At 50.8% G+C, this 10,633-nt stretch overlaps 1 protein-coding gene across 1 annotated transcript in view; it reads left to right on the top strand.

Moving 5' to 3' along the window:
• The window catches only part of Vil1 (villin 1), a 22,001-nt gene that overhangs the window by 8,289 nt on the left and 3,079 nt on the right, over window positions 1-10,633 (top strand). Inside the window, exons 12-18 of the mRNA XM_026786390.1 lie at window positions 1,614-1,772; window positions 2,540-2,719; window positions 3,193-3,338; window positions 3,892-4,036; window positions 4,470-4,658; window positions 6,750-6,818; window positions 8,301-8,441. Of these exons, the coding sequence (XP_026642191.1) occupies window positions 1,614-1,772; window positions 2,540-2,719; window positions 3,193-3,338; window positions 3,892-4,036; window positions 4,470-4,658; window positions 6,750-6,818; window positions 8,301-8,441 (1,029 nt within the window). The remainder of the gene's footprint in view (window positions 1-1,613; window positions 1,773-2,539; window positions 2,720-3,192; window positions 3,339-3,891; window positions 4,037-4,469; window positions 4,659-6,749; window positions 6,819-8,300; window positions 8,442-10,633) is intronic.

Raw genomic sequence — 10,633 nt, 5'->3', positions numbered from 1 at the left:
AGCTGCTCAGTCTCCCCAGCCCACCTGCAGCACAGCTGCTCAGTCTCCCCAGCCCACCTGCAGCACAGCTGCTCAGTCTCCCCAGCCCACCTGCAACACAGCTGCTCAGTCTCCCCAATCCCTGCCATCACCCATGTGTTGGATACCCCTGGAGGTGAGAAACTCACTTTCTCCAGAGGCAGTTTTTCCCATCTTCGGTGGCTCTAGCTCTAAAATTGTTCCCATTGGGTCTTCCCATTCAGAGCTCTTTCCTTTTGGTTCAGAGTGTCAATTCTAATCCTTGCCACACACTGCATGAGGACTCTGTGTCAGATGCCTGAGTGCAAGGAGTGAGTTGTGTGATATTTTTCTGAGGATGGAGTAGGAAGAATAGACCATGTTTGGGGTCAGCCATGGGTATGAGGTGAGCCAGGACTGGACTGGGAAAGGATTAGAGCTGGGGCTAGGGTCAGAAAAAGCACAGTCTATTGGGATTAGGTTTGGGTTGTGTTCAGTGTAGGCTTGATGGGGAGGCCATGGATCCAGTCAGGCCATATTTGGGGATGTAGCTCCATTGGTGGAGTGCTTGCCTAACATACACAAAGCCTAGGTTCAGTCCCCAGCCTTGTATCTAACCTGGTGTGGTAGCAAATACCTGTAATTCCAGCACTCAGAAGGTGGGGGGAGGAAGATCAGGAGTTCAAGGCCATCCTGGTCTAATATAGTACATTCTAGGCCAGCCTGGGATACATAAGACCCAGCCTAAAAAAGAAAAGGGGCGGGGGCAGGCAGTGGTAGTGCACACCTTTAATCCCAGCACTTGCAGGAGGTAGAGGCAGGCAGATCTCTGTAAAGTCAAGGTCAGCTTGGTCTACCTTGGAAGCAAGTTTCAGGAGATCAAGGACCCTTCTTACACAAAAAAACCCTGTATTGAAAAACAAAACAAAAATGGGTGAGGCCTAGTGCAGTGGTACGTGCTGTTAGTCAGAGCGCGCGCACGACGCAGTGGATGTAGCAAGGGCCAGCCATTCAGGGATAAACAGTAAGACTCCGTCTCAAAAGAAAAAACATAAAAAAAATGGGTGGCCAGAGAGATGGCTCAGTGGGTAAAGGAGTTTGCTGCCAAGTCTGACGTTGTGAGTTCCATCCCTAGAATCCACATACATACATATATATATATACATACATACATACATACATACACACACACACACACATACATACATACATATACACACAGTGGGAGGAGAGAATGACTCCTTCAAGTCTTTGACTTCTAGACTTGCACCATGGCATGTACAGCTAGCTAGCGCTCTCTCCTCTCTCTCTCTCTCTCTCTCTCTCTCTCTCTCTCTCTCTCTCTCTCTCTCTCCTCAAAAGTTCAAAAGGGCCTATTGTTTAGCTCTAGCTGTCCTGGAACTTGCTATATAGATCATTCTGGCTTTGAACTCACAGAGATCCACCTGCCTTTGCCTCCCGAGTGCTGGGATTAAAGTTGTCCATGCACATACATGTAAACACACACACACACACACCACTCTTGATATACTTAAAACTGGGTTGGAATATAGTGGAGGCCAAGGATAAGGTCAAACTCGGGACCCTCACTCTCCCTTCTCCTTGCTCATTCCCAGGGCAGCCAGGCCAGCCAGGATGAAATTGCAGCCTCGGCTTATCAAGCTGTCATCCTGGACCAGAAGTACAACGACGAGCCAGTACAGATCCGAGTCACAATGGGCAAGGAGCCACCTCACCTCATGTCCATCTTCAAGGGGCGCATGGTGGTTTACCAGGTGAAGCTGCTGAACTGAGAGCGGACATCAAGGAGATGGGGAAGGGGGCGTCTGGTGGGCATGAGACTGGGACAAAGCTTGCTCCTCATAGGAGAGGTCCCTTGTCATGTATTCACTTGGTGGCAGAAACCAGCAAGCTTTCTTTAGAACTATAGGGAAAACCCACACTGTGTACAAATATTATTTCCCCTTCTCGATCTTTGATGCATGAAAAAGGTTTTTTTTTTTCTGGGGGGAGGGGGCTATATTTGCTGTTCCTGCCAACAAAATGATCCAGGCATCTCGTGCAGCTGTTTAAGCAATAGCTGTTTATGCTGAAGCTTGTAGACACAAAGTCCTTTGCAACTCAGGAAGTGAAGCGAGACTTGACAGAGAGCATTTGTTGGGAGGGGACGGTTGTGTGGCTCTCTTCCTAGCAGTGAACTCCCAGCTCAGAGCACTGTGCAGTTAAATGCCAGCGACAGAAATTGACTTCAACAAGAGGCAGAGTTGTAGTAAGTGGGGAGCAAGCAAAGAACTCAAGGAGGGGAGAATACAGAGGACTTGTAGACATTTTGGGGGGAAGCTCAAGAGCTCTATGGGGGTGAATGAGGTCTTACCACACAGGGGCACAGTAAGGCCTGAGGCCTCCACCCTGGGGATTTATGGAAGGAGAGAAAGAACACAAAGGCTGGCCCCTCGCCCTCAGCCCTCCCTGGATGTCCTTTGTGCCATCATGTCACCTTCAGCCTTGTCCCTGTCTTCCTGCCTTCCCCTTACGCCCGCAGGGAGGCACTTCCCGAGAGAACAACACGGAGCCTGTGCCCTCCACAAGGCTGTTCCAGGTCCGGGGAACCAGTGCCAATAACACCAAGGCTTTTGAGGTTACAGCCCGGGCCACCTCCCTCAACTCCAATGATGTCTTCATACTCAAGACTCCATCCTGCTGCTACCTGTGGTGTGGGAAGGTGCGTGAGGGACCACAGGCCTCCTTCTCATGGCTATGACACCATGATACGCAGGGGGTCCTGGGAACCCCTCAGTCACAGAGCAGATCAGGGCAAAGGTGGGAGGGACCAGGTCCCACTGACAGGTCTACTGTGGTAGGCCGAGAGTCTTCTTTGCGTAGCTCTGGTCTCTCTGCCTCTCCGGTTCTCTGTCAGAATCAGTCTTTCTCATCTCTTTCATGGTGGCACCCGGCTCATCTCTCTCCCCGCCTTGTCTCTTCCTCTGAACGAGGTGCATTTCCTCATCTCCTCTGCCATTCTTTAGGCTGTTAAGGATAGAGGAAAGTAAGAACTGTCCCTCGTGGGTGCTTGGTATCCTGGTCCAGAGGGACCCTCTCAGACCCAGGGGCTCTGGCAGAACAGAGCAGGAGGGGAGGTGGTGGGTGGCACCGAGGTTGGTCTTCCACACGAGAACGGCCTCCCTCTTTTCCCAGGGTTGTAGCGGTGATGAGCGGGAGATGGCCAAGATGGTCGCTGATACTATCTCTCGGACGGAGAAACAAGTGGTTGTGGAGGGACAGGAGCCAGCCAACTTCTGGATGGCCCTAGGCGGGAAGGCGCCCTACGCCAACACCAAGCGGTAATGTCCGGCATCTCTTCTCACTTCCCCCCTTCTCATTCCCCCCCCCCCCCGCCATGACTCTGAGCAAGGGCTCACTGCGCAATGCTTAGGGCCGGGCATGGGCCTTTCTCTAGAAAGAGGGTTTTCAAGAAGGCAGAGGTATCTGCTTGAACTTGAGGAAGCAAGTGCCAGAGCCCAGGCCTTGCCCCTAGAGACTGACACAGGCTCCCAGAATGCTGTGGGAGGACAACACAAGCCCTCTTCCAAATGTTAGTTTCTAAAGAAGATCCAAAGAATACTCAAAGGCAAAAGTTCTAGACTGTAGTTGAGACAGTTGGGAGGATAGCAGGAAGAACTTCCTCCAGGACTGTAGATGAGCTCCTGGAAGACATGTCCAGAAAAGCAGGGGATTTGTCTCTTGAGGCACTGTTGAAAGGAGAGGGGACCTTTCGTCAGTCATCAGAAGGGCATTGTTGAGAAGCCAGCCTTTCCATGTAAGAGTCCTGCAACTCTCCAGTCCTTGTGTTCCTTAAGTCTCTGCGCCCCACACCTACATCTGCCCACCCTACAGGCTGCAGGAGGAAACCCAAGTCATCAACCCTCGACTCTTCGAATGCTCCAACCAGACCGGGCGCTTTGTGGCCACAGAGATCTTTGACTTCAGTCAGGATGACCTGGAGGAGGACGATGTGTTCCTATTGGATGTCTGGGACCAGGTAGGATGAGAGGTCTAAAAACTAACCTTCCCCACCTTGGTTCCCAGCACCAAAGGGCCCTAGGGGCTTTATTGCAGGGAAACATCAATGTCTGGGGGCCCCCGATTCCTTCTCCTGGAGAGGGGGGAGGAGAGGGACATGCCCTGATCATCCCACAACTTCTTTATTTCCCATGGAAGGAAGCAGGAACATTGCTAGGGGTCTTGGGCTCTGGGGAAGCAGAGTGCCCCATAGCCACAAGCTATCTAAGGACCAGCATCTGGGCAGCCTCATTTACAACACAGATGTGAAGTCAAGGGCCCAAACAGGATATTATCTGAGTAGTGACAGGTCTTCCTCACTGGCATCAGAAATGAGCCAAGGGCAGAGCCTGTGCTCATGAGGAATGCCCATGTTGCTTGCCACGTACCGACTGAGGGGCTACTCTCCACAGGTCTTCTTCTGGATAGGGAAACATGCCAACGAGGAAGAGAAGAAGGCCGCAGCCACCACTGTACAGGAATACCTCAAGACCCACCCCGGAAACCGAGACCCTGACACCCCCATCATTGTGGTGAAGCAAGGAAACGAGCCCCCCACCTTCACAGGCTGGTTCCTGGCTTGGGATCCCTTCAAGTGGTCTGTGAGTAGCCCAGCAAGTCCTCATGGCTCAGCATCCCCCCCCCCCAGGTGGCTTCATGGCACATACTGGTCAGGTATGGTGGTACAAGCCTGTGATCCCAATGTCTGGGAGGTAAAAGCTGGAGGGTCAGAAATTTAGGACTATCCTTGGCTACCTGGAATGATGGGGGATAGCTTGAGCTAGTTGAGACCCTGTTTTACCTAAGGCTTGTAGACACAGCGGATGAGGCATGCCTGTGTTCCTAGGACTTGAAAACGGAAACGGGGATTTTAAGTTCAAAACCAGTCTGAATGACATAGCAAAACAAAAACAAAATAAAACAAAAAAGACTGTGAGTTTAGTTTATTGACAGAGCACTTGCCCAGCATGGACAGAGCCCTGGCAGCATGCACACATGGGGGAGGGGCGGTGTAGTGAAGCATTAATTAATCTTAATCAATAAAAACCCGGAGGTAGATAAGGGGGTAAAAACCTAGACGGTCAGAAAACAGAGGAGCCGCCACCCATTGCTCTCTTCCTCTTTGTTCGTCAGTCCAAAAAAACTACAAAACTGAGACCCGGTGTCCACCTCCTGAATGCTGGGATGAAAGGTGTGTGCCACCGCTGCCTGGTTTCTGTTAACTCGTGGCTAGTTCTGCCCTATGATCTCCAGGCAAATTTCATTTGTCAAAACACAAACCAAATAACCCACAACAGCGAAGTTATAGTGTCCTGCTTTTGTGCTATGCAAAGCTATGGAAAATTGATTAGAATGAAAAAAATTCAAGACTCAGTTCTTGACTGGGCGCAGTCATGCTCAGGAGCAGCCACAAGCAAAGGACGTCCCTTCATAAGAACTCCTTCAGGGCTGACCCCAAGAGTCCACAGTGCCAGCCCAGGACATGCCTGCTGCTCTAGAGGACAGACAGCCTCCCCTGGCTCTAAAGTCTAAGCAAAGTGGGTCACATATGTGCTCTAACTGGGGGACAGTGCGTCAGGCCTTCAGGGGTATCTGCTCTTCCCCTCCCCCAAGGCTTGTGGCTCTGGATGTTTTAAATTGCCAGAAGAGATTGATTTAGGGACAGAGAGCTTAATTTCCTCAAGTCTGCTGCCCCCTCCTCCCCGCCTTTTATTTTCTCCTGACTCTTGTTGAGGGGCTGTTTCATCTCCGGGTAAACAGGGCTCCCCCGACCCCACATGAGTGTGGTATGTGTGCCTGGACGTATGAGCAAATGTGTCTATGTGCACGCATGCACACGGAGGTCCGAGGTTCATATCACGTATTGTGATCATTCTCTACTTTGCTGAGGTAGGGTTTCCTTCTGAACCCAGAGCTCATCGGTTCATCTCATCTAGCTAGTCAGCTAGTCCCTGGAGTTTGGGGTCCCCCGTCTCCACTTTCTGAGAGGCTAAGAGGCTGTGGTTACATACAGAGAAGCTGTTACACCTACCCAGCTTTTTTCTATGAGAGCTGGGGATCTGCACCCCATTCCTCACGCTTGGGAGATAAACACCTTTACCCACCTAGCCATAGCCCCAACCTCAGGTTAAGCAAATCTGAAGGCAGCAGCATGGATTCCTGGCCTCACAGCCACGCCAACCCCCAACCCAACAGACAGGTCAGGTGGACTTTCCCTCCTCTCCTTTGTGCCTTTCTCCACCTCATTCATTCACTCAGCAAACACAATTCACTTAGGGAGCTCTGATGTGTCACTCTGGGTGCTAGGTCCTGGGTCTTGGATATGGAGGAGGGTCCTAAAACAGTCTCTCCCTTCCCAGTCCTCTGTTGGGGCTCCCTTTAAGTGCCCCAGGCCCCGAGTTTCCCAGAGCCCATCCCTTGTAGGCAGGACGTCAATAATGTCTGTGGCTATGTGCACATATTCTTTATTCTCTTGTCCAGCTGAGCAGAGACAGATCACCCACCTTGCCCTGCTCTTTCCCGATGTTAGCCCCTTTGGCCTTGTTCTCTAACTAGAGATGGCCTTGCTCACCCACTTACTCACTCTGAGCCACTTCCTGCCCCTCTCCCCACTTCGTCTCAGGTCAACCTTTTTTCCACCTTTGATTCCTCTGCTGAGCCGGGGTCTGATCTGTTGTTTGCTTTGCTTGCAGAACGCCAAATCCTATGACGACCTGAAGGCAGAGCTTGGAAACTCTGGGGACTGGAGCCAGATTGCTGATGTGAGTATGGGGGTGGCCTGGCCTGGAGGTGCTCATATCCATGGGAACTGGGAATGCTGAGAGACGATACCAGTGTCTTGCACCCCATCCCCGTCTCCTCCCTCTTTGTGAAAGCCCTCGTCTTGTCTCTGTGTAAGACCCATGTCTCTCCATTTCCTAGTAAAATGGCCTGCATTTTTCTTTTTTCAAGGCAGGGTTTCTGTGTAACAGTTCTGGCTGTCTTGGAACTAGCTCTTGTAGACAGGCTGGCCTCGAACTCACAGAGATCTGCCTTCCTCTATCTCTGAGGGCTGGGATTAAAGGCGTGAGCCACCACTGAGACAGCATATTAAAATGCACATTTCTCCCCTGGCCTAGTGATGCATGACTATAGTTGCAGAACTCAGGAGGCTGAGACAGGACAATGTAGAAATACCCAGACTCAAAATAAACAAAATCATCCAGAAACAAAATTAGTGAATTTTAAGGCTCCACTCCAAAATATTTTGAGTTGGCTCTCAGGAGTAGCAAGTTTTTGCTCGTTCATGTGTATGAGATGTGTGTACATGTGCGCGTGCATGTGTGTTCACATGCGTGTGGAAGTCAGAGGCCGATGCGAATGTCTTCCCCGATCGCTCTCCACTTTATTACTGAGGCAAGGTCTTCTTGCAAGCCCGAGTTCTCCAGTTCAGCTGGTATGGTAACTGGCTTACCTCTGGGATCCCTGATCTTTGCTTCTGGAGTATGCTGTCAAAGTATGCTCCCACTCTGTCTGGCTTTCCTGTGGGTGCCAGGGACCCAAACTCCAGTCCTCATCCTCAGCCCCAGACTCGGCATGCTTTAAATGAAAGTCTGAGGTGGTCTGGTGTACCACCTAGGGAAACGGGGACGTCCGTAGGCACCATCACCCTTGGGGCACTTCTCCAGGCAGGACGATTGTGACTCTTTCAGTCTTTGTCACTTGTCAGAGGTGTGTCTAGGCTGTCACAGCCCCACAGAAGAAACCAGGCAGAGCTAGCTCTCTCACACAATCAGAACCTGAGAGCAACGTCTCAGGCCCCTGAGGGTAACCCACCTCCTCCAGTCACAGGTCGGGAACACTATGGTGATTCATTAGCCCTCTCTGGTGGACAGCGCAGTGTTTAAGAAGAAAAGCTAGGTCAAGGCTGAGTGAGTTCAGAAATGACAGCTTTACAACAGATATGAGAGAAAGGGTCATAAATGTCCAGGGAAGAGTAGATGTCACACTCCAGAGGAAGCCACGGAAGGTTAGTCATTGAATAATCATCCTGTTCCAACTAGTTTAGGTCAGATGCAGGGTGCCAGGTTATTCTACTAGCTTCTGGGTCCAACCCAGGGAGATGTGTTTAACGTGTTTTACTGTGTGTGTAACAGGGGAGGGGGAGGACAAGGAGAGGTCTCCTGAAGAAGGTCCTAGAATGGAGAGCATCTCAGTGTGGGATGCAGCCCCGTGGCTGCTGACGTGTTTTTCTTGTTTCCTAGGATGTCATGAACCCCAAGATGGATGTGTTCACTGCCGGCACCACCCTCAGTTCTGGGCCCCTGCCCATCTTCCCCCTGGAGCAGCTGGTGAACAAGCCCGTGGAGGAGCTCCCTGAGGGTGTGGACCCCAGCAGGAAGGAGGTGAGTGGGCCACGCCCAGCAGGAGGAAGACTGGTCCATTTCATTGGAAAACCTCATCACCTCATGGACCCCAGACTGTGCCCTGCAAAGAACTGGTGCACACACCTTCATGGCAGGCTTACACCCCCTGGAACAGGGCAGAGAAGCCCAATTACCGCTCATGGTGAGAACGGGTGGTGCCAGGTGCAGCCAAGGCACACAAGCCTCCTGTGTGGGCACCAGGAGCATTATGTGTCAGAGGTTACCTTCCGAAAGGTGACAGGAACCCAAGTTATGGGAGCAAAGTGAGTTTGTCCTGGAGGAGCAGCAGCAACGGTGAAGGCAAGAGGCCCAGGGAGGAAGCATAGGAGCACAGACACTGGGAGAGAGGCAGGGGCATGCCTTCGGGGACCTATGGAAGCAGTGGAGGTCAGATAGTCATCTTTTAAAGTTTAAATTAAAATTGTATTTGTTTTGGGTAGAGTCTCACTAGGTAGCCTTGGCTGAATTGGACCAAGCTGGCCTTGAACTTGCAGTGATCCTCGTGCCACTACCTATGGCAGGCACTACTAAGTCTGCTTTTTTGTTTTTGTTCTTGTAACTAATTAATTACTTTACTTATTTATTTGAGACAGGGTTTCTCTATGTCCTGGAACTCATTATGTAGACCAGGTTAGCCTTGAACTTAGAGAGATCTTCCTCTGTCTTGTGAACGCTGTCACCATGCCCGTACTGTTATTTGTGTGTGAGTATGCGTGTGCGCTCTTATATGGGTGTGAATGTGGGTGGAGGTGCCTGTGGAGGCTGGAGGCACTGGATCCCCTGGAAGCTCAAGGTCAGCTGGCCTGGTTACACAACAGTGTCTACAGTAGGTGGAAGGTTAGGACTGACGCCCGAGGTTGTCCTCTGCCACATGCACTTCACAGGTGTTGGTGACCTGCATGCACAAGGTTGCAACCGCCAACCACTAATGCTCACACACAGACATGCACATATGTCATACACAGAAAGCCATATTATCAGCTGGGCATGGTGGCTTATACCTAGGTGCCTGTAATTCAAGTCCTAGGAGGCTGAGGGAGGAGGGTCATCCTAAATCTGAAGCCAGCTTGGGCTGCACAATTGAAGTCCTTCCTGCCTTTTGCTTCAGGGGGCTCCTTCGTACATAATCCCCTGGTTTCTCCCTGTGAGGCTTTGGAAAGCAAGGAGACATCTATGTCCTTACTGTAGCTCTAGGATGCTCTCACAAGAGGCAGAAGCTTAGCTGATCTCTGGTGTACAGAAAAGTTTTAAAACAGTGGGCATGGTGACACACACCTATAACCTCAGCCTTTGGGGAGGGGAGGCAGGAGGAACATTGCTAGCTTGAGCCTAGCCTGGGCTACTTCATGAATTCAAGATCAGCTTGGGTGTGAGACTCAAATCTATATCGACCACCCCATTCTACAGTCAAGAAAACTATTATCTGGAAAACTGGGAAGATGGCTCAGTCCATAAGCGCCTGCTGTTGAAACCCCAGGACCCAAGTGCCATCCCTGGTACCCATATCAAATGCCATGCATGGGGCTGGAGAAATGGCTTAGGGCACCAGAGGACCCAGGCTTAGCTCCCAGTACCCACAAGGTGGTTGCCAACCACCTGTAATTCCAGTTCCAGGGGATCTGATGCCCTCTTCTAACGTTTGCAGGCACTGCATGAATGTATGCATGCATACATGCAGGCAAAACACACGCAAGTAAATCGAAGAAAAAGAAAAGGAAGTCATGCATGGTGACTCACGCTTGTACCCCTAGTTCTGGTGAAGTGGACACCTGGAGCTTGCTGGCTAGCCAGCCTAACCCAATTAGTGAGTTCCAGGCTAATAAGAAACTGCCTCAAAAAACAAGGTGGATGGCCCCTAAGGTTGTTCTCTAAATACACAGGCACCTGCACATACATGACCTCACACACATGTGCCAAAAATAGCCTATCCTGGAACTAGCTCTTGTAGACCAGGCTGGCCTTAAACTCAGAGAGTGCTGGGATTAAAGGGATGTACCACCACCACCTGGCTTATTATTTATTTTTAAAGATTTAATATTTATGTGTATGGGTGTTTCGCTTGAATGTATGTCTGTGTACCATGTGTAGTTAGTACCCCTGGAGGCCAAAAGAGGGTGTTGGATCTCCTGGGACTGGAGTTAAAGATGGTTTTTTTTTTTTTTGGTTTTTCG

The sequence above is a fragment of the Microtus ochrogaster genome, linkage group LG4 (assembly GCF_000317375.1).
Source record: "Microtus ochrogaster isolate Prairie Vole_2 linkage group LG4, MicOch1.0, whole genome shotgun sequence".
Classification (NCBI taxonomy): domain Eukaryota; kingdom Metazoa; phylum Chordata; class Mammalia; order Rodentia; family Cricetidae; genus Microtus; species Microtus ochrogaster.
This window is presented reverse-complemented; position numbering and strand designations above follow the sequence as displayed.